At 44.2% G+C, this 24,019-nt stretch overlaps 1 protein-coding gene across 1 annotated transcript in view; it reads right to left on the reverse strand.

Moving 5' to 3' along the window:
* The window catches only part of col28a1a (collagen, type XXVIII, alpha 1a), a 35,984-nt gene that overhangs the window by 11,220 nt on the left and 745 nt on the right, over positions 1-24,019 (reverse strand). The window contains exons 2-23 of the mRNA XM_066674890.1: positions 22,556-23,121; positions 21,701-21,721; positions 21,499-21,558; positions 19,094-19,147; positions 18,938-18,988; positions 18,806-18,832; positions 17,727-17,771; positions 17,508-17,552; positions 13,966-14,019; positions 13,782-13,850; positions 13,304-13,372; positions 13,008-13,076; positions 12,831-12,899; positions 8,441-8,509; positions 8,233-8,301; positions 8,038-8,106; positions 7,814-7,885; positions 4,826-4,894; positions 3,836-3,907; positions 2,597-2,665; positions 1,044-1,112; positions 879-947 (exon numbers count right to left, since the gene is read on the reverse strand). Of these exons, the coding sequence (XP_066530987.1) occupies positions 879-947; positions 1,044-1,112; positions 2,597-2,665; positions 3,836-3,907; positions 4,826-4,894; positions 7,814-7,885; positions 8,038-8,106; positions 8,233-8,301; positions 8,441-8,509; positions 12,831-12,899; positions 13,008-13,076; positions 13,304-13,372; positions 13,782-13,850; positions 13,966-14,019; positions 17,508-17,552; positions 17,727-17,771; positions 18,806-18,832; positions 18,938-18,988; positions 19,094-19,147; positions 21,499-21,558; positions 21,701-21,721; positions 22,556-23,121 (1,826 nt within the window). The remainder of the gene's footprint in view (positions 1-878; positions 948-1,043; positions 1,113-2,596; positions 2,666-3,835; positions 3,908-4,825; positions 4,895-7,813; positions 7,886-8,037; positions 8,107-8,232; positions 8,302-8,440; positions 8,510-12,830; positions 12,900-13,007; positions 13,077-13,303; positions 13,373-13,781; positions 13,851-13,965; positions 14,020-17,507; positions 17,553-17,726; positions 17,772-18,805; positions 18,833-18,937; positions 18,989-19,093; positions 19,148-21,498; positions 21,559-21,700; positions 21,722-22,555; positions 23,122-24,019) is intronic.

A 24,019-nucleotide genomic window follows, 5' to 3' on the forward strand; every position in this document is an offset into this window, starting at 1 on the left:
AGTTTCCTGTGGCAGTCCTGAACATAGAAGAATTAAAGGAGTGCACCTGTATGGTCAGCGGAGCTGACAATCAGTGGGCGGTGAGTGTAAAAACAGGGAGGTGGTATTAATTTTATAGCTGATCGGTGTATATTGGTGCAATGCCAAAGGACCGTACAATAAACTAAAACACTATGTCAGTGTGTGGGTTGTGTAATTTGCAGCCTAGACACATTCCAGTCCAGGTTCTGATCTAATCACATCACTGAGACTGCTCTAATTAAGGTAATTAATGACATTCACTTAAATACAGAGGTTGGAAAGGTATCTCTTCTATTACTTCTTCTCCTCAGTGCTGCCTTTGATATCATTGACCATAAGATTCTTATTGATAGACTCGCAAACTGGGCTGGACTCTCAAGAACAGTCCTGAAGTGGTTGGTTTCATACCTGGAAGGCAGGAACTACTTTGTAGAAATAGAAAATAATATTTCTGAGAACATCCCAGTGTTCTTGAATTGCTCTTGGATGAAAGGTGCTCTATAAATAAACTTGCCTTGCTTTGCCTTGCCTATCTTATCTTATCTTAAATACCTTGGACTTTAGGACCCCAGTCTGACATTTGCACGAGAATCTATAAACAATCCTGTGATGCACCAAAGTTATTAAATACTTTGGGCTGTTACTTGGCAACCTTAGACTACTAATAAGAGTGAGACTATTGGGCAAAATCATGTTTAATTTAATATATTAATGATAATATTAATAAACATTGTTTGATGAGCACAGATAAGCTAAATCAACCCTCTGCCACTTTGTGTCATGTCTGACCACACCCCTTACCTGTAAAAAATAAAAATAAAAATCAACCTCTCACCGTTTATTGCTTAAATACTCACCTGAGGCCCAGGGAAGCCATCTCCCTTTAACCCTTGTGGTCCAGGTGGTCCAGGCGGTCCTCTGTCACCCTGAATTTAAATATAATTTAAAAGTACACATATAAAAACATGCCCAGTAAGTATACTAATATATCGGAACATGATGCTTGGTCAAGAGGATGATACCTTAGGCCCTGCTATCCCAATACCAGGCTCTCCTACTGTTCCTGGAGGACCCGTGGGGCCCGGTTCACCCTGGAAATGAACATAATGGACATACTGTTATGACTGATTCCATTATAAACACTCAAACCCACAAAAACACTATTGAAAGGCAGACCTTGTGGTGAAATGTCATCTGTGTTTGCTAAAGTATCACACTGTAAATAGACAAAGGATTCAAGGCTAATGTCTATATGTGTACACAAAAGGTGGGAAGTGTTATTATGTGTTCAGACTTACTCTGACAGTTCCTTACACTAAAAGCTAGGGCCAGGTTTCACACTAGGAGCTTTAAAAGGTAAAGTAACCAGCTCCTTTCCCAAACAGCAGAAACAAGGATGCCCCTCCCTCACCTCTCATTATAAGCTCAATACTATCTAAGGCAGGTGTCTGTTAGTTCATTTGACTAAGGTGGGGAGTTAAAACTCTTCTCCACGTGTGTTGAGCTGTCCAGTGGGGTTTGTGTTTGAAACAGCTTGAAAAGAAGCAGTGGAGCTTCACTTATCCCATGGTGGCCCTGTGTGTGATTTACATTTACATTTATGCAATTGTAAATTATTCAAATTACCTTACATTGAGTGCAATATGCCAGGAAGTAATAAGTGCATTAAAGAAAGACTTTCAGTGCAAGAGATACTCTCGGAAGAGCTGGGTTTTCAATGATTTCTTGAATGCGGAGAGGGTTCCTGTGGCTCTGATGGTGCTTGGAAGCTCGTTCCACCAGCGTGGTACCAGAGATGAGAATAGCCTCGACTGACCTGTACAGGGGGTTGGCCGTGTTAGTTGGCGCTCCTTTGAGGAACGGAGAGGGCGGGCGCTAACGTATGGTTTTAAGAGTCTATTGAGGAAGATGGGAGCAGAGCCAGTGAATACTCTGAAGGCCATCATTAGTGATTTAAATTTGATGCGAGCAGCTAAGGGTAGCCAATGCAGCTCAACTAATAGGGGCGTGACATGTGCTCTTTTAGGCTGGTTCAAAACCAGGCGTGCTGCAGCATTCTGGATCATCTGTAGCGGTCTCACAGCACAGGCCGGAAGACCTGTCAGGAGGGCATTGCAATAGTCAAGACGGGAGATTACTAACGTCTGAACAAGGAGCTGTGTTGCATGTTGAGTTAGGTATGGCATAATCTTCCTTATGTTGAATAGGGAGAAGCGGCACGATGGAGCTACAGGGGTAACGTGATCTGCGAAGGTCAGCTGGTCATCAACCTAGGTTTCTTACAGCCTTGGTGGGAGCCACTGATAGGGACTCTAGCTTGATGCTGATGTTGTGGAGAATAGCTTTTGTTCATCAGTTATTACATGCAACAAATATGAACACAGGCAGGTATCTTCCATGTAAAAATACACTGAGAATACACTGTTATAGTTCATTTAAATGAGGATCTACATATATTTGTCCAGGTCTTATCTCATTTTCAGGTCCTTCTGCAGAAGATAATCACAAAGATAAGGTTTGTAAGACTCACTGGGCCATTGATAAGGCAAAAGTGATTCAATTTTATTTCATTTACCTTCGAACCTGGCAGTCCACGGCCAGGGGGGCCAGGCATCCCCATCATCCCCAGACTCCCACGCTCTCCCTAAAACAAACAGCACAAATCAAACATACACTCTTTTTATTTTTCACATTTCTACTCTTCGCCCTGTGAAGGACTGGCGTCCCCTCCAGGGTGTATTCCCGCCTTGCGCCCAATGATTCCAGGAAGGCTCTGGACCCCCCCCGACCCTAAATTGGATAAGCGGTTACAGATAATGGATGGATGGATGGATTTCTACTCTTCCTTCACCAGTTCCTTGTGCAAACATCCTTCATCTGACCCCTGTCCGGTCCGCCTCGAAGAAACAATGAGACAACAGAGGAACTATATGTTTCTTAGAGACACAGATAATCATATTATATTTAAATATGCAGCCATGTAAACCTTGGTGGGGTAATGGTGCAATATTTGTATTCTAATGCCAGAATGTACCTTCTGCACAATTTAAGGTGGAATGCGGGCACAAGAATGTAACTGCTGCACCACATAAGATGTCACAGAGGCACTGGAATGACTTAACTTTACCAAATAGAGCCTAAAGAACGTACGGTAAAACAGTGACATTATAAAGCAGCCTCGGTGCAAATAAATCACAGAGATACCAGAATGTAACTAATTAATACATACATTCTGTATATGATACAGCGTTTTAACATGGATCAGAGTCACGAAATATAACTTCTGTATCTTTTAAGGTGAAATGGAGGTACCAGAGTCACCAGAGTCTATAAACAGTACAAAGGAAGCACCAGAGTGTAGATGCTGCACAATCTAAGGTGTAACTTCTGTACCATATAAGGTATAATAGAGGCACTGGAATGCAAAAGAACGAACTGCTGTACCATTTAAGGTGGAACAGAGATACCATTATGTTAGTGCTGTACTATTTAGTGTGGAATAGAGACACAAAAATTGTAAGTGGTAGAAGGTAGGCACCAGAATGGACGTTCTCTAGCATTTAAGGTGGAACAAAAATTCGAATAAAAAACTTGTGAAAGAGAAAACATTTTTAAACTGATTTTTATTTTAAATCGAAATGTAGATTAAACAAAATTACACCATTGTTACAAAAACCCACCAATATTAAAAATGGAAAGACGCCAGTCCTCTGCAAATACGGTTTTGTGGTGAGGAATAATTGTGGTATAAAGGCATTGTTGAACATGACAAACATTTTCTCAGAGGACAATAAGGCCAAGAAAATGGTCTTACTTTAGCTCCTGGTGGTCCCGCAGGTCCAGGAGATCCAGCAAGACCCCGAAGACCACGGTCACCTCGATCACCCTACAGTAACATACACACACACCGAAGTTCATATTCACAAGCTCTATTCATAGAGTTGTGTGGCAATGTTTGGAACCAGAGACATGTTGTGACAGAGATGACTTTTTAATGACTAATGTATGACCAAATGTCAAAAATCCCAATAAGTTTGATGTGTCACATGACCCTCTTCCCACTGAAAAAACAAAAGTTGGATCCAAAATGGCTGACTTCAAAATGGCCGCCATTGTCACCACCCATCTTGAAAAGTTTCCCCCCTCCAATAAACTAATGTGCCACAAACAGGAAGTTAATATCACCAACCATTCCCATTTTATTAAGGTGTATCCATATAAACGGCCCACCCTGTACAAGCTTTGCCTATCTCTGTATACGTTAGCTTTATCATGCATTCTGAAAAACACCTGTTCACCTTTTATGACTCAACTCACCTTTTAATACTCAACTTCCCACTGGAAGAAGTGCAAACACTGACTCAGGGATTGTGACGTGTGAGGTGCGCAGACAGGTGCGTATGAGTCATCGTTGTTAGGAAAGGGATCAGGATATCCATCGGGACACGTGTTGAAAAGTGTTTGCTGTTGTTCTGATGCAGAGCTCCTCATTTATTTCCAGTGGTGGTTGGGAACAGGCACTTACTTGAAAACTAATGTTAATTTACACCAGAGGTTCTCCGTCCTGCTCCTGGTGGGTCAATACCCTTTATGTTGTAGCTTTCCCCTTGCTCAGTATCACCCACACTTAAGCTTCAGAAAGTGTTGTTAATTAGCTCATAGCTGCATAGCTGAAATTTCTAAACTGTGCCTGGCATTGGGCCACTAGGACCAGGATTGAGAACCACTGATTTACACCATGAAGGACGTCTGGTCTGATGTGGCACTGCCAAAACTTGTGAAACGACGGATATGGGAAATGTACCTTTTCTCCTGGAAGTCCTTTTCCTGGTGCACCGTCTGAACCTCGTAAGCCCAGCATGCCCATCTCACCCTAATGTTTATCATACAACCACAGAAAGAAAAACAGAAACACAAGCCATTACAAAAACTGCACTGTAACGTATTGTTTGTTTTATTACATCTGTTAATTCATTCATTCATTCATTCATTCATCTTCTGTAACAACTTTATCTTGGTCAGGGCAATGGTAGGGAATCATAGGTCGCAAAGTAGGAACACACACTGGACAGATCCAGTCCATCACAGGGAGTTCTTTTTCATCCAGTCAGTATTTATAAGATAGACATGCACCAGTGGTTTTCAAATCTCACTTTTAGACATTTTCCCATGGCTGTAATTGATGTAATTGAGTACAGCTGCCTCTTTATTCACCCCTGTCCAGGAGGGGGCCACAAGGTGTCTGCCCTAGCTCTGTGCTCTTTGTAGCAGAAATTCTTTTGAGGGTAGTATCATCAAGCTGTGTTCAAAATGGCTCCCTGCACACTATTCCCTGCATTACTCACTACACAGTGCACAACTATAGTGAATTCAGAAGTTCAGGCAGTTATTGATTTCTGACCCTACCTCATGGGCTTTTACCAAACAAACTGTATGCACTAGTAAACATCAGTTGTACACTACTTATTGCAGTGCATTGTGGGGTGCTTTCAGACACCACTACAAAATAGTACACTATATAGTGAATAGGGAAGTGAAAAGCCCCGTTTTTCTAGAGAAACATTAAACAAAGCAAATTTAAATCAAATTTCGAAGTTACCATGGCAATGGCAAGTTTTGCTGCACATCTGTCAAAATAAAAGTCCAATTTCAGCTAGCTAAGCATTTAAATTTTGGACTATTTTGTCCATGCAACTCAACCAAGACTCAGAACCAGTCTGTGACACATTTCAGGTTCACAACCCAAAAGCTGAGATCCTCTAGTGTACACTATATATGCCACAATATCCCATCAACCTTTCTAGTTGGTTAATTAATCTACTGTATCACTAACCAAGCATCAGCTAGGACAGAGCTGAAAGTGGAGCAGTGGAACCGTGTTCTCTGGAGTGATGGTGCTCCATCTTATACCTCCAAGATGAGTAGGAGTGGAGTTTGTGATCCAGAGCTAATCGTCCAGTGCCTGATCTCACTACTGTTTGTGTGGCTAAATTCCACTAAATTCTCAGCATAGTGCAGGACTTGATATATATTTTTGCTTACATTTCCATTAGTGGTTTAATTTCCATATGTACAACCTTGCAAATGATATCTGCTGAATATCTGCTGAACACTTTAAACCTATACAGCAAGAATCTGTCCCGGCAAATGGCCAAGCCTTTAATCCGGTCATGTCATGTGCTACAAATGGTTAATGTTGTAAATATGACTTCTATTATGTCATATTTTTTGTTATATTGTTATAACACTTGTAATATCAATCTGCTCAAACAAACCAATACAATAAGAGTACAGATATAGGGTTATCTTACTGCTGATAAAATTCACTCTACAACTTCACACCCTCTCTCTGTGATACTCCAGTCTCCAGCTGGGACTGAGTTAATGCTTTATCACTACTACAGCATTTCACACCGCTCATTCAACGCAATGAAAACGGTGATGAGCCCTTGACTTCATGGACTGGGGGTTCAGAATCAGAATCAGAAATACTTTATTGATCCCAGAGGGAAATTGCTGTTATTACAGTTGTAGCCGTTTGTGTAAAAATATAAACACTATTAATAATTTAAAACAAAAAAAGAGAAGTTTGCAATATGTACACATTTAAATTCTTAAAAATACAGTAAAGTGGCAGTGGCTGTAATAATAAATGTCGAATACACTTTCTAAAGCACCTGTGAATTATTTCACACATAATTAAGAAAAATGGATTACGTTATTATTGTTATTGCACATATGAACAGTATAAAGTGGTATTGAGTATTGCACAGATGAACCATAGTTTCGCACATTGAGGGAGGAGTTATAGAGTTTGATGGCCACAGGTAGGAATGACCTCCTGTGGCGCTCTTTAGTGCATTTCGGTGGACCAGCTGATTCCCTGTCTTCTTTATTAAACTATTTAAATAAGTTTGGAGCCCATTATCTGACTACTGTTAATCAGATACTTTACAAATCTGGAATTTACAAATATGTTTTTCAAAATCTGCTGAAATGTTCCCCAAGGCTCAATTCTGGGGCCTTTTCTATTAAACGTATTTATTGTCTCTGTCCAATGAAAAATATCTGTTTTTTGGGATATTTATTTTAGTGCATCATTTGAACACAGCAGCTGATCCATGATAATGTTAATAATAATGTGCAATTATTTGTCATTGTACAATGTAAAACAAAAAGTGTCTTCCGCATTTAACCCATCTGTAGCATTGAACACACACTAGGGGCTGTGAACACACACCCAGAGCAACAAGCAGCCATCCCCGGCACCCAGGGAGCTTTTAGCCATAGATGTTCCTGCCGGTCCTGGGGATTAACCTGCAACCTTCAGGTACCAAACCCGGTCCCCTAACCATAAGTCCAAGGCTGCCCCAGTAGAATGCCACAATGGCATAATAATAATACATTAACTTTTGCAAGTTAAGAAGTTTTTTTCCCTATAAAAATACTATTTTTCATTGAACAGTAATGATATACAAAAAACATTAATTCAGATTATTTATGGTATTCAATATTCGAATATCTGTAGGGTAACAAACAGTTAATCACTTAAATGACAAATAATTATTCTACAAAAACATGTCATTTACACAGCCTTAGGACAAGATTTTCTTAATAGTGCCTCCTTAAACAACACCTTCTTAACAACACTTCCATAGCCCTCTTGGGTCTAAATATGTACCAGTGCATCTTTTTGATAATCCAGCTCAAAAATACTGTTCAAACTTTCTGGTATCATTTAGAAATATAACATTTGAATGCATATTAATGCATACAACTTATCAATGCATACCTTTGGCCCCACAGCTCCATCTTCTCCTGGGATGCCAGGAATACCTGGAGCTCCATCTGGTCCTGGTTCTCCCTGAAAGACACATGACTATCCCGTAAATATCTTCCACAGGATGTACATCAATGTGAAAAAGAAATGTGTAGTTACTGCTCACTTTACAATGGAAGTGCCTTGCTTAATGTGAGCTGTGATCAAGAGCTAAATTCAAGTCCAACAGTCCTTACCTTTGGTCCAGGTTCTCCAACACCTCTTTCTCCAGGTGGTCCATGTTCACCAGGAAAGCCCTGGTCCCCCTGTGTGGAAATAACTGACTTTTGCAAATTTACTTATTCCTTTCATTCTATTTACATTCATCTCACTTTTCTGTTTTCTCTCAATCTAAATATTTATGCCAATAGTTTCTCATTCTCAGCACTTACCTTTGACCCCATTATGCCCACACCAGGGGCTCCTCTGGGGCCTGGGGGTCCAGCTGGACCTTGGTCGCCCTGCATTAAAGAATGTTATTTTAGATATTAAATCTAATAAGTAAAATAGCCACATCTGAGATTTAAATAAGAGCCTGTGAGTAGTTGATGGTGTAGGAGCGTGTGAGGTAAAGTCAGAAATACAGTAAAGCTCTACTACCTTCTCTCCCTGAATCCCAGCTCCAGGAAATCCCACTGGACCTGGCAACCCAGGAGCTCCTGTGTTCCCCTTAAGGACAGAATCAATAGACATTAAAAGAGAGCTCAGAGTTTTTGAGGATTCCCACAAATATTGATGGTGGTATTAAGGATGTTGCCCGATGGTCAGTAACAACAGTAGCTCAGGGTTGAATATAGATCGCAAGGGGGCAATTTTATATTTAAACAGTGTTAGAGGATGCATTTGGATTTTGGGAGTTGATACACCTTTCTCGTCTTGTTTATATGTATATTTAAATGGCCATCTTAAATACAGCTTGTCCAACAGTGCAGAACAAGGAGTGAAATAAATGGCCACAAATCACAAAGTAATAGTCTGAGACAACACTGTGCATCTGCAAAGTGAAAAGCACTGAACAAATCCCTGGTCCTCTGTCAACAAGTAATCAGCTTAAACATGAAGGAGATTCTAACCAGCCCTGTGGCAATAATTATATTATCGATGTACTGTATCTGACTCAGCAGGTAGTGTCGCAGTCACACAGCTCCAGGGACCTGGAGGTTGTGGGTTCGATTCCCGCTCCGGGTGACTGTCTGTGAGGAGTGTGGTGTGTTCTCCCTGTGTCTGTGTGGGTTTCCTCCGGGTGACTGTCTATGAGGAGTGTGGTGTGTTCTCCCTGTGTCTGCGTGGGTTTCCTCTGGGTGACTCTCTGTGAGGAGTTGCTGTGTTCTCCCTGTGTCTGCGTGGGTTTCCTCTGGGTGACTCTCTGTGAGGAGTTGCTGTGTTCTCCCTGTGTCTGCGTGGATTTCCTTCAGGTGACTGTGTGTGAGGAGTGTGGTGTGTTCTCCCTGTGTCTGTGTGTGTTTTCTCCGGGTGACGGTCTGTGAGGAGTGTAGTGTGTTCTCCCTGTGTCTGTGTGTGTTTCCTCCGGGTGACTGTCTGCGAGGAGTTGCTGTGTTCTCCCTGTGTCTGTGTGTGTTTCCTCCGGGTGACTGTCTGTGAGGAGTGTAGTGTGTTCTCCCTGTTTCTGTGTGTGTTTCCTCCGGGTGACTGTCTGTGAGGAGTGTAGTGTGTTCTCCCTGTGTCTGTGTGTGTTTCCTCCGGGTGACTGTCTGTGAGGAGTGTGGTGTGTTCTCCCTGTGTCTGTGTGTGTTTCCTCCGGGTGACTGTCTGTGAGGAGTGTGGTGTGTTCTCCCTGTGTCTGTGTGTGTTTCCTCCGGGTGACTGTCTCTGAGGAGTGTGGTGTGTTCTCCCTGTGTCTGTGTGTGTTTCCTCCGGGTGACTGTCTGTGAGGAGTGTAGTGTGTTCTCCCTGTGTCTGTGTGTGTTTCCTCCGGGTGACTGTCTGTGAGGAGTGTAGTGTGTTCTCCCTGTGTCTGTGTGTGTTTCCTCCGGGTGACTGTCTGTGAGGAGTGTAGTGTGTTCTCCCCGTGTCTGCATGGGTTTCCTCCGGGTGACTGTCTGTGAGGAGTGTGGTGTGTTCTCCCTGTGTCTGTGTGGGTTTCCTCCGGGTGACAGTCTGTGAGGAGTGTAGTGTGTTCTCCCCGTGTCTGCATGGGTTTCCTCCGGGTGACTGTCTGTGAGGAGTGTAGTGTGTTCTCCCTGTGTCTGTGTGTGTTTCCTCCGGGTGACTGTCTCTGAGGAGTGTGGTGTGTTCTCCCTGTGTCTGTGTGTGTTTCCTCCGGGTGACTGTCTGTGAGGAGTGTGGTGTGTTCTCCCTGTGTCTGTGTGTGTTTCCTCCGGGTGACTGTCTCTGAGGAGTGTGGTGTGTTCTCCCTGTGTCTGTGTGTGTTTCCTCCGGGTGACTGTCTGTGAGGAGTGTAGTGTGTTCTCCCTGTGTCTGTGTGTGATTCCTCCGGGTGACTGTCTGTGAGGAGTGTAGTGTGTTCTCCCTGTGTCTGTGTGTGTTTCCTCCGGGTGACTGTCTGTGAGGAGTGTAGTGTGTTCTCCCCGAGTCTGCATGGGTTTCCTCCGGGTGACTGTCTGTGAGGAGTGTGGTGTGTTCTCCCTGTGTCTGCGTGGGTTTCCTCTGGGTGACTCTCTGTGAGGAGTTGCTGTGTTCTCTCTGTGTCTGTGTGGGTTTTCTCCGGGTGACAGTCTGTGAGGAGTGTAGTGTGTTCTCCCCGTGTCTGCATGGGTTTCCTCCGGGTGACTGTCTGTGAGTAGTGTGGTGTGTTCTCCCCATGTCTGCGTGGGTTTCCTCCGGGTGACTGTCTGTGAGGAGTGTGGTGTGTTCTCCCTGTGTCTGCATGGGTTTCCTCTGGGTGACTCTCTGTGAGGAGTTGCTGTGTTCTCCCTGTGTCTGCGTGGGTTTCCTTCAGGTGACTGTGTGTGAGGAGTGTGGTGTGTTCTCCCTGTGTCTGTGTGGGTTTCCTCCGGGTGACTGTCTGTGAGGAGTGTAGTGTGTTCTCCCTGTGTCTGTGTGTGTTTCCTCAGGGTGACTGTCTGTGAGGAGTGTGGTGTGTTCTCCCTGTGTCTGCATGGGTTTCCTCCGGGTGACTGTCTGTGAGGAGTGTGGTGTGTTCTCCCTGTGTCTGCGTGGGTTTCCTCTGGGTGACTCTCTGTGAGGAGTTGCTGTGTTCTCTCTGTGTCTGTGTGGGTTTTCTCCGGGTGACAGTCTGTGAGGAGTGTAGTGTGTTCTCCCCGTGTCTGCATGGGTTTCCTCCGGGTGACTGTCTGTGAGTAGTGTGGTGTGTTCTCCCCATGTCTGCGTGGGTTTCCTCCGGGTGACTGTCTGTGAGGAGTGTGGTGTGTTCTCCCTGTGTCTGCATGGGTTTCCTCTGGGTGACTCTCTGTGAGGAGTTGCTGTGTTCTCCCTGTGTCTGCGTGGGTTTCCTTCAGGTGACTGTGTGTGAGGAGTGTGGTGTGTTCTCCCTGTGTCTGTGTGGGTTTCCTCCGGGTGACTGTCTGTGAGGAGTGTAGTGTGTTCTCCCTGTGTCTGTGTGTGTTTCCTCAGGGTGACTGTCTGTGAGGAGTGTGGTGTGTTCTCCCTGTGTCTGTGTGTGTTTCCTCCGGGTGACTGTCTGTGAGGAGTGTAGTGTGTTCTCCCTGTGTCTGTGTGTGTTTCCTCCGGGTGACTGTCTGTGAGGAGTGTGGTGTGTTCTCCCTGTGTCTGCGTGGGTTTCCTCCGGGTGACTGTCTGTGAGGATTGTGGTGTGTTCTCCCTGTGTCTGTGTGTGTTTCCTCCAGGTGACTGTCTGTGAGGAGTGTGTTGTGTTCTCCCTGTGTCTGCGTGGGTTTCCTCCGGGTGACTGTCTGTGAGGAGTGTAGTGTGTTCTCCCTGTGTCTGTGTGTGTTTCCTCCGGGTGACTGTCTGTGAGGAGTTGCTGTTTTCTCCCTGTGTCTGCGTGGGTTTCCTCCGGGTGACTGTCTGTGAGGAGTTGCTGTGTTCTCCCTGTGTCTGTGTGTGTTTCCTCCGGGTGACTGTCTGTGAGGAGTGTGGTGTGTTCTCCCTGTGTCTGCGTGGGTTTCCTCCGGGTGACTGTCTGTGAGGAGTGTGGTGTGTTCTCCCTGTGTCTGCGTGGGTTTCCTACGGGTGAATGTCTGTGAGGAGTGTGGTGTGTTCTCCCTGTGTCTGCGTGGGTTTCCTCCGGGTGCTCTGGTTTCCTTTCACAGTCCAAAAACACACGTTGGTAGGTGGATTGGCGACTCAAAAGTGTCCGTAGGTGTGAATGTGTGAGTGTGTGTGTGTGTGTGTGCGCGTGTGTGTGTTGCCCTGTGAAGGACTGGCGCCCCCTCCAGGGTGTATTCCCGCCTTGCGCCCAATGATTCCAGTTACAGATAATGAATGAACGAATCTGACAACATACAGACTTTTCTTAAATATATTTTTTCTGATTTTAATAGTGTGTTTACCTGTGTGTTTGTTTACATAAGAAAAATTTTCACCAGTATTTTAGCTGCTCACTAAATTCTGTTCTCTGGTTTTATCTTTACAGATAGAGATTATCTACATAAAGTTTAAATGTGTAAACACACTAGTGACGCATTTAAAACAGCTTCAGTCAGACCGCTTCTGCTCCAGGGTCAGTGAGCACACACTCACACACTCAGAGCAGCAGAATGCCATGTCAGTGTCCTGTCATATAGCTGTCCCTTCCTCAAGGGCACTTCAGCTGTGGAGGTTGAGGGAGGAGACAGCAAAGTTTCAGTCCCAAGCCTACTTTTCTCTTTCAGTCATGGCTGAAATAAAGGTTTATTTTTGACCTTTTTGGATGAAACATTTCCTTTAAAAAAAACAATCACTGTCCGTTGGGTATCAGTCTTTTTTTTTATATTTGTGGAAAAATGGTTTACAAGCAGACGGAGACTTCCCTGAGATCAGGGAAATCTAAAGGGATCTTATATATTCTGACTAATCACTGTTTTTACAGAATATTAAACGTTCATACCTTGTCCCCCTTAATGCCTAACCCTGGAGGGCCACGGACACCTTTTGGACCTTCGTAGCCTCTGTCCCCCTGAAACAAATGGACAACAGAAAGAGTTACAGTATGTCGTGTACATATAAGACACATTCATTTTGTGGAGAGAAACCAAGAATGCTTTAACAAATATAAAGTACTTACTTTCTGTCCTGGTAAACCTTCACCTGGAAATCCCTGGTTTCCTTGCACTCCTGATGGTCCTGGTTGCCCCTTAAAAACACATTAATATTAGCATTAATAACAAGACATGAATGTATCCCTTCGTTGGTTTAACATGGGTTCAGTCATTAATCCAAACTCTCATTCTGTAAGTGATATAAATAACCAACGTGGATCATTTATAAAATATAGTGAGCATCAGGAAGCAGTGAATATACCTCCCTCTACTGGACACATACTGGACACACTCACACTTGAAAAAAATCCCTTCCACTCACAGGTAATCCTGGTTCTCCTACGCCGACAGGGCCGGGTGGGCCAGGTCTTCCCTGGATCCCTTTATCTCCCTAGAAATAAATTTATAATTCATGTTACATGACCGCTTTCCAATTGCTCTCTGATCCGTATAATTAACAAGGTCATTTAGGTTTCTATAAGTTCAACATTGGAATATGTAAATGAGCTTTGTTCTTAGAGGTTGCTTTGTATTTTTCCTCACAGAGAGAGCTGTCCGGGCAGAAACACCCCTTATAACTCCAGTGGGGTTAAACTGCTATAGGCAGTATATGTAATATGTAAATTCTGCTTTTTGTGACATCACAAAAACGGCAAAAAAATAGGAACTTTGTTTCCATATACGGAATGTATGGATCTGGAAGGTGATACTTTAAAATTGGTTACATATTAAAGATTTCAGTGATACTGGCCCTTTAATAATAAAAGTGCCAGGCTGAACTTTTAAAATAATTTTCTAACCTTTGGGCCGGGGAAACCAACTCCTGCATCCCCTGGAGGACCTGAAACTCCAGTGGGTCCACGGTCACCCTATTTAAACAACAAACAAACAAACAAACAAAAAATACATAAATTACCCAACCTCCATTATGTGTCAAATAAACCAAAATCCTCTCAGAGTTCAGCTGCAGTAGCTGAGTCTTACCTTAGGTCCCGATGGACCCTCTGGACCAGCATCTCCAGGACCACCAAGAGGACCCTGAAAAAAATAACACATAACAGCTTTGCCACACTGTAACTGGGCCTAATTATCATCAGATACACCAGATAACACTGATATAATTTATTATGTGTGTTACTACTAGCAGGAACAGGGATATTATGGGGGAAGGCTTCCTTATACTTACTTCCTCCCAGTCCTTATGGAGGCCTGGGTAGGTAGGCCATCTCAAACTGTCCATTTACACTAATATGGGTTTCAGTGACGGGAGCACTTTAAAAGACCTAATAGTGCATTCGCTCATTTAAACCGTGTCGGTACACGGTAGTTTACAATCTACAGAATAACAGTCCATGAACCCACAAAATATTTTGACACCTTATCTTGCAACAAGGTTTTTGTCTTTTCATATTAAAGGTGTCATCTTTTCATATCGTTTAAGACATGCTCTTCTTTGCAATTAATCAATTTCAGGAAAGTCTCTAATAACATAATAATGAACAAAATAGCACTATAAACAGCACTGATTAAAAAGTGTCTCCACTTCATTTTTAAGGATAAGGCTAAAAGCTAAAAGTGTGTATGCTAACACTCTGTAAATCCACACCCAGCACGGACATTTATGCTAACAGTGCCCTCTGTTGGAGAAATGTCAAACAGCTGAACTGCTGAAAAGCGAATTAATGAGTTTAATGGGTTTCAAAGCCACTTATATATTTAAGAGACTATCCCAGTAAACATTTAGCCGTTGATTCAACGTTGAAATAACGTAATGACTGCCGTGTAATCAACGTTCTCTTAAGGTTGAAATGAAAGTTGAAAAGACGTTCAAACACAGACATTGAAAAGACGACTATTAGACGTATTTTGGACGTCCATTGACGTTATTAATTGGTCCCGAAATAAATTACTTGTATAAAACGCATTTTGGACGTCCACTGACGTTATCGATTGGTCACCACTTAACTAACTTATTAAGATGGATTTTGGACGTCCATTGACGTTTAAAATATGTCCTTGACGAACAGACTACTTTTAGACCTATTTTGAACGTCCAGGGACGTTCCTTGTTTACTGGGATGGTCTTTTCATCCCAGATTCGCTGTGAGAAACCACAAGGTTTTAGGTTTTTCTTAAGCACTGGGAGCTGTATGATACTAGAAATGTATCACACAAAAACAAAATCTATTCACTCACATTATTTGAGGACTTCTTTGTCTTCTTACATATTAAGGTAAAATAATAATTTTCAAGTTAGGGTAAAGCAAGTAGTAATTATGGTTAAAGTTATGAAAATCCATGAAATGAATGTAAACTGAAAAGACAAAAAAGGAGACACGTGTTTTAAATTGAAGAGCGATGTTTTGCAAACCTATGTAATTAAATGTGTGTGTGTGTGTGGGGGAAATGGAAGCAGGATCAAGCCGATCTAAATCCAGATCCTGTCAGAATCAAGCAGACCCTTCATCATGCCAGTTCCAGAGGGGCACATACTGAGGGAGAAGGGACACTTGTGCTCATGCTAATCCTGCTGGACAAAGTGTGCCCCCAGAGCAGAACAATACATTTTAGGCTGGAGTCCACAGCTTTAGCTACGCTACATTAGCATCAGGATCACATCTAATCCCAGGTTCACATTCCATTAGTGCAGACACAGGAGAGTTGTTCAGGCTTTGGTATCATTTCCACATTTTCATGATCATTTCCTCGTTGCTGCAGGGGTTATGGGCGCCACTTTTTCCAAAGGTTTGTAGATACCACTTTAAATACATGATTTCAGTACGTGGGAACTGAGCTTGTGTTCAGGTGGAGAAGAAAGCAGCTGCACATTATGTGGCTGAATTCCATGGTAAAGAGGTTGCTTTTGATATGGCTACTTTAAAGGAACATTAGGTAGGATTTTTACCTTAAAATTACTGCCTTAAAATCACTGTGATGCTCCACTGAGCTGTAACTGGGCTGTGGCGACTCTGGGCTCAGCACTGCAGCTGCAGGTTTCCTCCGGGTGAATGTCTGTGAGGAGTGTGGTGTGTTCTCCCTGTGTCTGTGTGGGTTTCCTCCGGGTGACTGTCTGTGAGGAGTGTGGTGTGTTCTCCCTGTGTCTGCGTGGGTTTCCTTCGGGTGAATGTCTGTGAGGAGTGTGGTGTGTTCTCTCTGTGTCTGTGTGGGTTTCCTCCGGGTGACTGTCTGTGAGGAGTGTGGTGTGTTCTCCCTGTGTCTGCGTGGGTTTCCTTCGGGTGAATGTCTGTGAGGAGTGTGGTGTGTTCTCTCTGTGTCTGTGTGGGTTTCCTCCGGGTGACTGTCTGTGAGGAGTGTGGTGTGTTCTCTCTGTGTCTGTGTGGGTTTCCTCCGGGTAACTGTCTGTGAGGAGTGTGGTGTGTTCTCCCTGTGTCTGCGTGGGTTTTCTCCGGGTGACTGTCTGTGAGGAGTGTGGTGTGTTCTCCCTGTGTCTGCGTGGGTTTCCTCCGGGTGAATGTCTGTGAGGAGTGTGGTGTGTTCTCTCTGTGTCTGTGTGGGTTTCCTCCGGGTGACTGTCTGTGAGGAGTGTGGTGTGTTCTCCCTGTGTCTGTGTGGGTTTCCTCCGGGTGACTGTCTGTGAGGAGTGTGGTGTGTTCTCACCACGACTCAAAAGTGTCCGTAGGTGTGAGTGTGTCTGTGTTGCCCTGTGAAGGACTGGCGCCCCCTCCAGGGTGTATTCCCGCCTTGCGCCCAATGATTCCAGGTAGGCTCTGGACCCACTGCAACCCTGAACTGGATAAGGGTTACAGACAATTAATGAATGAATGAATGACTTTGAGTTGGGTGTTTCAGTAGGTCTCCAATAATGCCGTTACTATACACAGTGACAACCTATGGATTGGACTTAAATGAATGTGCTTCTGTTCTCAAACTGTTTTCTTGTTTATGGATACAGGGTTTTTTGGTTCTCAGAAATTTTTGCCTGATGTTGACGTCACAAACTAAAAATCCATGCAGGATGCAAACATAAATCGTGCGCACTAAGCACACAAGAAGAATTGATTAAACACAAAATAAGCACATCACATCTCTGGGATTATCAGGTTTGCACTGGTGAAAGGAAAGTTATAATGGATTCTTAATTTTTCTGTACAGTATAGTGGCTTGAGACGTGAAATTAGGATCTTACAGACCCCTGTGGACCCAAGCACTTATGTCTGTGGAATGTGGAACAGTGGAACGGTGTTCTCTTTAGTGATGGAGCCCTATCTAATACCCTTGGTGTCAGCTGGAGTGTTGTTTTCTGATCCAAAACTATCATGCCACACCAGCACCTGACCTTACTTATGTTCTCTTTGGTGAATGCCATCAAATCCTCACAGAAACAGTTCCAATATGTAGTGTAAAGCCTTCTCAGACGAGTAGAGTCTCTTACTGCAGAAAATGAGGGATACACTACTAATAAACACCCCTCATTTTAGAACCGATATGGGATGACCGAATGTCCACAGACTTTTGGCCATGATGGCAGACATGAATGTTTTCACGTATGAAATGCAGAAGGTCACCTGTTCTCCAGGAGGTCCACGAGGTCCAGGAGGTCCATCTCCACCCTGCAGGAAGAGACAATAGTACCACCATCTTCTTCATCATCATTCTCCTCATTACCATCATCTTAATTGTCTTCAGCTTCACTATCACCATTATCATCTTCATCATCATCATCATCATCATCATCACACTAAGTGCTAGAGCAACATTCATCTATCCCAATTCACAAAACCTACTTGATCTCCCTTCATCCCCGGGGCGCCACACTCTCCTCTCTCGCCCTGCAGCACAGAGAGAGAGAGAGAGAGAGAGAGAGAGAGAGAGAGAGAGTTACAGAGAGAGATAGAGAAAGAGAGAGAGAGAGAGAGAGAGAGAGAGTGAGAGAGAGAGAGAGTTAGAGAGAGAGAGAGATAGAGAGAGTTAGAGAAAGAGATAAAGAGAAAGAGATAGAGTGTGTGTGAGAGAGAGAGATAGAGAGAGAGAGAGTTAGAGAGAGATAGAGAAATAGAGAGAGAGAGAGATAGATAGATAGAGAGAGAGAGAGAGAGAGAGAGAGTTAGAGAGATAGAGAGGGAGATAGATAGATAGAGAGAGAAAGAGAGAGAAAGAGAGAGAGAGATAGATAGAGAGAAAGAGAAGAGAGATCAAGAGAGATAGAGAGAGAGGTAGATAGAGAGAGAGAGAGAGAGAGAGAGAGAGAGAGATAGATAGATAGATAGATAGATAGAGAGAGAGATAGATAGATAGAGAGAGAGAGATAGAAAGAAAGAGAGAGAGAGAGAGAGAGTTAGAGAGATAGAGAGGGAGAGAGAGATAGATAGAGCGAGATAGAGAGAGAGAGAGAGAGAGAGAGTTAGAGAGATAGAGAGAGAGATAGATAGATAGAGAGAGAGATAGAGAAAGAGAGAGAGAGAGAGATAGAGAGAGAGAAAGAGAGAGATCGAGAGAGATAGAGAGAGAGATAGAAAGAAAGAGAGAGAGAGAGAAACAGAGAGGGTTATATAAAGAGCAAAGCAGTGAGAAAAATTGTATCAGTTGTGATTATGAATGTAATAATTCACACTTTCAGCTTTGATAAAGTTTCCAGAGCCTGTAACAGTAACTCCCACTTTAATTATCAGATGAAGCCCGTTTTCTAACCAAAGAAACACTGGATCAGCAGAATCTTATATCTCGAATATGTATAAACCAAAATAAAAATGGAGATATGAGGTTTTGGATACACTGTGTTCAGGGCCTGAGGTATTAAACAAACTGTGATATTTTCAATACATTCCTTTTAACAATCATCTATAAACGAGAAGAAAGACCTCACCTTTTCCCCTTTGGCTCCTGGTCTTCCCTGTAACCCAGTAAACAACAGCAGGGTTATCTCTCCAAATCCACACATGAATATGACATTACACAATAATATATAGACATACATCGTAACATCGCCCTCTTCAACTCTTACCGCATCACCTTCTATTCCTGGCCGTCCGTTCAATCCGGGTTCACCCTGCAGGAACAACATCGGAGACACCTTTGTCAACACAGTTCTAAACCTGAAAGAAATATTTATATCTGTCTTACTGCATTTGATGGGGGTCAAAACTGGACTCACCCTGGTTCCCTTTGGTCCAGGAGCTCCTGCAAGGCCTGGATTGCCAGGTTTACCCTTAATTAGAAAGGACAAGAGAGAATAAGCGCATTAGACCATGTGTAACACACCCTGTCAAACATGTGCTGTTGATTCTGAAAGTAAACTATTCTCTGAAGTGATGGAGCTCCATCCCTTCATCATATTTTGGATGAAATGGATGGATGAAGTGGTGTTTGTTATTCAGAACTAATCCTCCAACACAAGTACCTGATCTCATTACACTCTCAGTGCTGCTATATACACGGAATGATCACTGCATTAGGAACCCCTACCTATCAGCTCTACAGACCACACAGGAGCACTTTGACCATCCAGGCAACGGCGTCCTGTCTCCACTGATGAAGGACTAGAGGACGACCGACACACACTGTGCAGATGAGCTACTGTCTCTGACTCTACATCTACAAGGTGGACCAACGAGGAAGGAGTGTCTCACAGAGTGGACAGTGAGTGGACACAGGGTTTAAAAACTCCAGCAGCACTGCTGTGTCTGATCCACTCTACACCAGCACAACACACACTAACACCACCACCACCACCACGTCAGTGTCACTGCAGCGCTGAGAATGATCCACCACCACATCATACCTGGGGCAAACAATGTTTACAGGGCAGCAGATGGACTCCATTCTGCAGCTGTTGAACTACAAAAGGACTCCTGTGTGGTCAGTGGAATCGAGAAAATGGGTGTAGAAACAAGCAAGTGGTCATAATGTTATGGTGGATCTATAGTATATTACTGAACTGAGCAGAAATGAAGAGAAAACTGACTGCAGACATGAAGGTATCTTCCTAAGCTCTCATCCCGGATTTGTTAGTCCAAGCCTAATCTTCTGTCCTTGACCTCTGACCTCAGGTTCCCACACACCCAGGATCTTCATTCTGAAATTCTCTGGAAGCACAGGCCCAGAAAATAGGGTCTTTATGTTCCTCAGCACCTGCTACACTTACGGTGTGGGAAACACTCTCTCCTGTCCACACTGAACCCACCTGCTCCAGTCCAAACCTACAGCCTCAGAACAGAGAAGAGATCACACAACATCTGGCTTTCTTCTCCAGCCAAACCCAACTCCAGCTCAGAGCCAAGATTACTGCCCTTTCACACACAGACGAGGTCAGAAACATTCTGACCGTAACGCTTTCTTTTACACACGCTTAACCCTTCCATAGAGCCTAGAAACAGAGTGGGATTTTATGGTCAGATTAGTTCTGGATCACAAATCGCACTCCAGCTCATCCCGAAGGTCTTGGATGGTACACTGTCCTTCCCGAGAACAACGCTGCACTGCTGCTTTTCTCAGACTTTGATGATGGTATATGTCCAAACATTTGAAGATACCCCTTTAAATCAGTGGGCTCAGCTTTTTTGTACAATCTCTACAGTAAAGGCATGGTGGCTCAGCAGGTAGTTGTCGCAGTCACACAGCTCCAGGGACCTGGCGGTTGTGGGTTCAAGTCCTGCTCCGGGTGACTGTCTGTGAGGAGTTGCTGTGTTCTCTCTGTGTCTGCGTGGATTTCCTCCGGGTGACTGTCTGTGAGCAGTGTGGTGTGTTCTCTCTGTGTCTGCGTGGATTTCCTCCGGGTGACTGTCTGTGAGGAGTGTGGTGTGTTCTCCCTGTGTCTGCGTGGGTTTCCTCCGGGTGACTGTCTGTGAGGAGTGTGGTGTGTTCTCCCAGTGTCTGCGTGGGTTTCCTCCGGGTGACTGTCTGTGAGGAGTGTGGTGTGTTCTCCCAGTGTCTGCGTGGGTTTCCTCCGGGTGACTGTCTGTGAGGAGTGTGGTGTGTTCTCCCTGTGTCGGAGTGGGTTTCCTCCGGGTGACTGTCTGTGAGGAGTGTGGTGTGTTCTCTCTGTGTCCGTGTGGGTTTCCTCCGGGTGACTGTCTGTGAGGAGTTACCCTGTGAACGACTAGCGCCCCCTCCAGGGTGTATTCCTGCCTTGTGCCCAGTGATTCTGGGTATGCTCCGGCCCCACCATGACCCTGAACTGGATAATGAATGAATGAATGAAATCCAATAGTGTGGAGCAGCGGCACATGAGCTTATTTTCTCCATTCTCAATGCCAACTGTGTGCTAGAGGTGTAAAGCCCTCCAGTATTGGGCTGAGTTGCAGTGGAACTGTGTTCTCAGGGGCAAACTATCTCCATCCAATACCTTTGAGAGGAGCTTGAGAGGAGCTTGTGATCAACAACCAATCACCCAACATCAAAAGTATTTAATAAACTATTTAAAGGTTAGGCATCTTTTTCCATCTCTTGTAAGATGGATGTTTTGGAAATACAATCACAGGTAGCTACAAGTCTTTAGATGAGATTTACGATGAGATCAGAAGTCAATCTACTTGGTGGGAACTGGAGTGTTTCACTCACTGGGTTTCCAGGTGGTCCTCTTTCTCCTTTATCACACTGACAGGATTTGGGCGATGGACACTGCAACAGAGGCCATAGAAATGAACCGTAATAAATGATTATAAGTTTTAAGTAATAAAATCCAGATATGACCAAACTGAGTGAGACTGGACACTAAGCCTGAGGAGAGACCTCTGAGAAGGTTATGGAGAAATGTACTCACCGATCTGTCAACAGCTGCTGTCTGAAAAAGGGAAGAGCACTGTGTTATAGACATAAAAAAGCATGTGTAGTGCTGCTTTGCTGAGGTGAAAGCTACAGAGGCAATGTGTGGTTACACCCACACCCCCCGATAATCGTAATTATAATGGTATAATTTTAATAATAATAAGTTGGTCATAATAAGCCCACCCCCTGTAACTGCCCTCACTCTCTCCCTGGGTGGGTAGGATGACCCTCTCTATTCCCCAATCACTCAGCACAGTGCCAGCCATCCCAGGCATCTGTTAGCTGACATAGTAGATCCAGAAAGTCCTTGGTTCAATTCCCATCCCCACGGTTTGTGTGTGCTGAAAACACTGAAAACTGCCACCAACCCACAGAGAGTACCATGAAATACTAGCTCTGGGGTAATTAATTAGCCTAGGTCCGGAACCTAATGTATAACCTGAATTATGATCAGTGACATATTCTGTACATTAAAATAACCTTGTAGTCATAGCAACGTGTCCCAAAAGAGCTTTTATCACGTCCTTTGGGCTATTTTTTCTGGCCCCTGTGGTGCCCTGCCCTGTGTATCACTCATTTGAGTCACAGTGCTCATTATAATGCACAAATCTGATTGGCTGAGTATCCTCAAATGTGATATGCAGAAAACCATGTGATTAGTCTGAGTTTCCTGGAGCGCTAAACCTTAACCGTAACGTTCAAAGTTCAAAGTTAAACAGCTCTTAATAGTTTATCAGTTACAGGTCCAGGTTCGAATAGGACGGCCTCTGGGTCCGGACTGGGACCTCACTCCGCCTATTTGTGACTAGATGAAAAAGGTATCAAAATGTCAGTGATTTTAAACACTCACCAGTTCAGTGAGAAGTTTGTCGTCCAATTCTGCGTCAGCGAGGTTAAAGACGTTCTGCTGTGCGGGGGCGCTGGCGAGTAGCCTCAGTCGTGCGTAGCTCTGTCCATCCCTTGTGGGAGGTGAGAGGCCTATGGCAAAGATGCGAATGTTGTTGTGTTTGGCTTCTGCTGCAGCAGCGACTGCACTGGGGCTGCGAGGGTGGTCCACTCCGTCAGTCAGCAGCAGAGCGATCCTAAGGCTGCTGGCCGCAGTCTCTCGCAAGAACAGCTGCGTGGCGTTGGAGATGGCGAATGCTGAGTAGGTGCCATGTCCGATGTAGGACATGCTGGCAACTCTGCTCTGGAACACGTCCACGTCCTGCCAGTCACGGAAGTTGTGCTCCATGGAGACACTGCTGCTGTACTGCAGCACAGCCAGACGCAGACGCAGGCGCCAGCCGGATGCCTGCAGCTGCAGCAGATGCACCGCAAAACGCGTCACAAACTCCCGCTGTTTCTCAAACAGCAGAGTCTTGGCCTTCTCTGAACTGTCCACCAGAAAGGCCAACTCCACTGGACAGATGAGAGCTGGGCAAAAAAGAAACAAGGATACAGTGTTTATGGCGCCCCTTGTGGACAAATTTAAACTGCTAGATGTGAGTGAGGGAGTGTGTGAGCGAGTGAGGGAGTTTGGTGACATGCAATTTCACTTCCTCGACCAAAAGCGTTGCTGCTTTGACTGTAGATACAAAGTACTGTAGATACATAGTCTTTTACCCAAGACACAAAGAAAAGCTACTGATTCTCTTTTCAATGTTTCCTCATTGTCACTGCCATACTCTAATCTCAGCTAAGATGTTAATTCACCGCAAAGCTAACTAACAGCACCAAAATTTTAACTGGATCTGTCGGTAATCCTCTGGCCATTACCTCAGAAAACTGCACAGGTCAGGTGTGACCAACTGACACCTCAGATATTAGGTGTTTTCAGATCCAAAGCACCTCATAAAGCTAACTTATAACTCACTCATACATACTCACTCACTCATGTTTACAGTTGAGCACAGCAGGGGTGCTATTGTGCTTGAATTAATAACATTTGTTGTCATTCTTTTTTCAGCGATGCCGCTAAGTTTGTATAATAATCTACAGTATGTCATATAATGATCGTTTAGCTAAATGTTGAGAGTCCTGCCCAGGGGCTCCAACTGGTATTGTATGTTGTTGTTACACGGGCAAGGAATCAAAACCTACCCAGTAAACAAGGAACGTCCCTGGACGTTTCAAATAGGTCTAAAAGTAGTCTGTCCGTCAATGACATATTTTAAACGTCAATGGACGTCCAAATTCCATCTTAATAAGTTAGCTAAGTGGTGACAATCGATAACGTCAGTGGACGTCCAAAAGACGTTTTATACAAGTAATTTATTTCGGGACCAATTAATAACGTCAGTGGACGTCCAAAATACGTCTAATAGTCGTCTTT

The sequence above is a fragment of the Hoplias malabaricus genome, chromosome 6 (genome assembly GCF_029633855.1).
Source record: "Hoplias malabaricus isolate fHopMal1 chromosome 6, fHopMal1.hap1, whole genome shotgun sequence".
Classification (NCBI taxonomy): domain Eukaryota; kingdom Metazoa; phylum Chordata; class Actinopteri; order Characiformes; family Erythrinidae; genus Hoplias; species Hoplias malabaricus.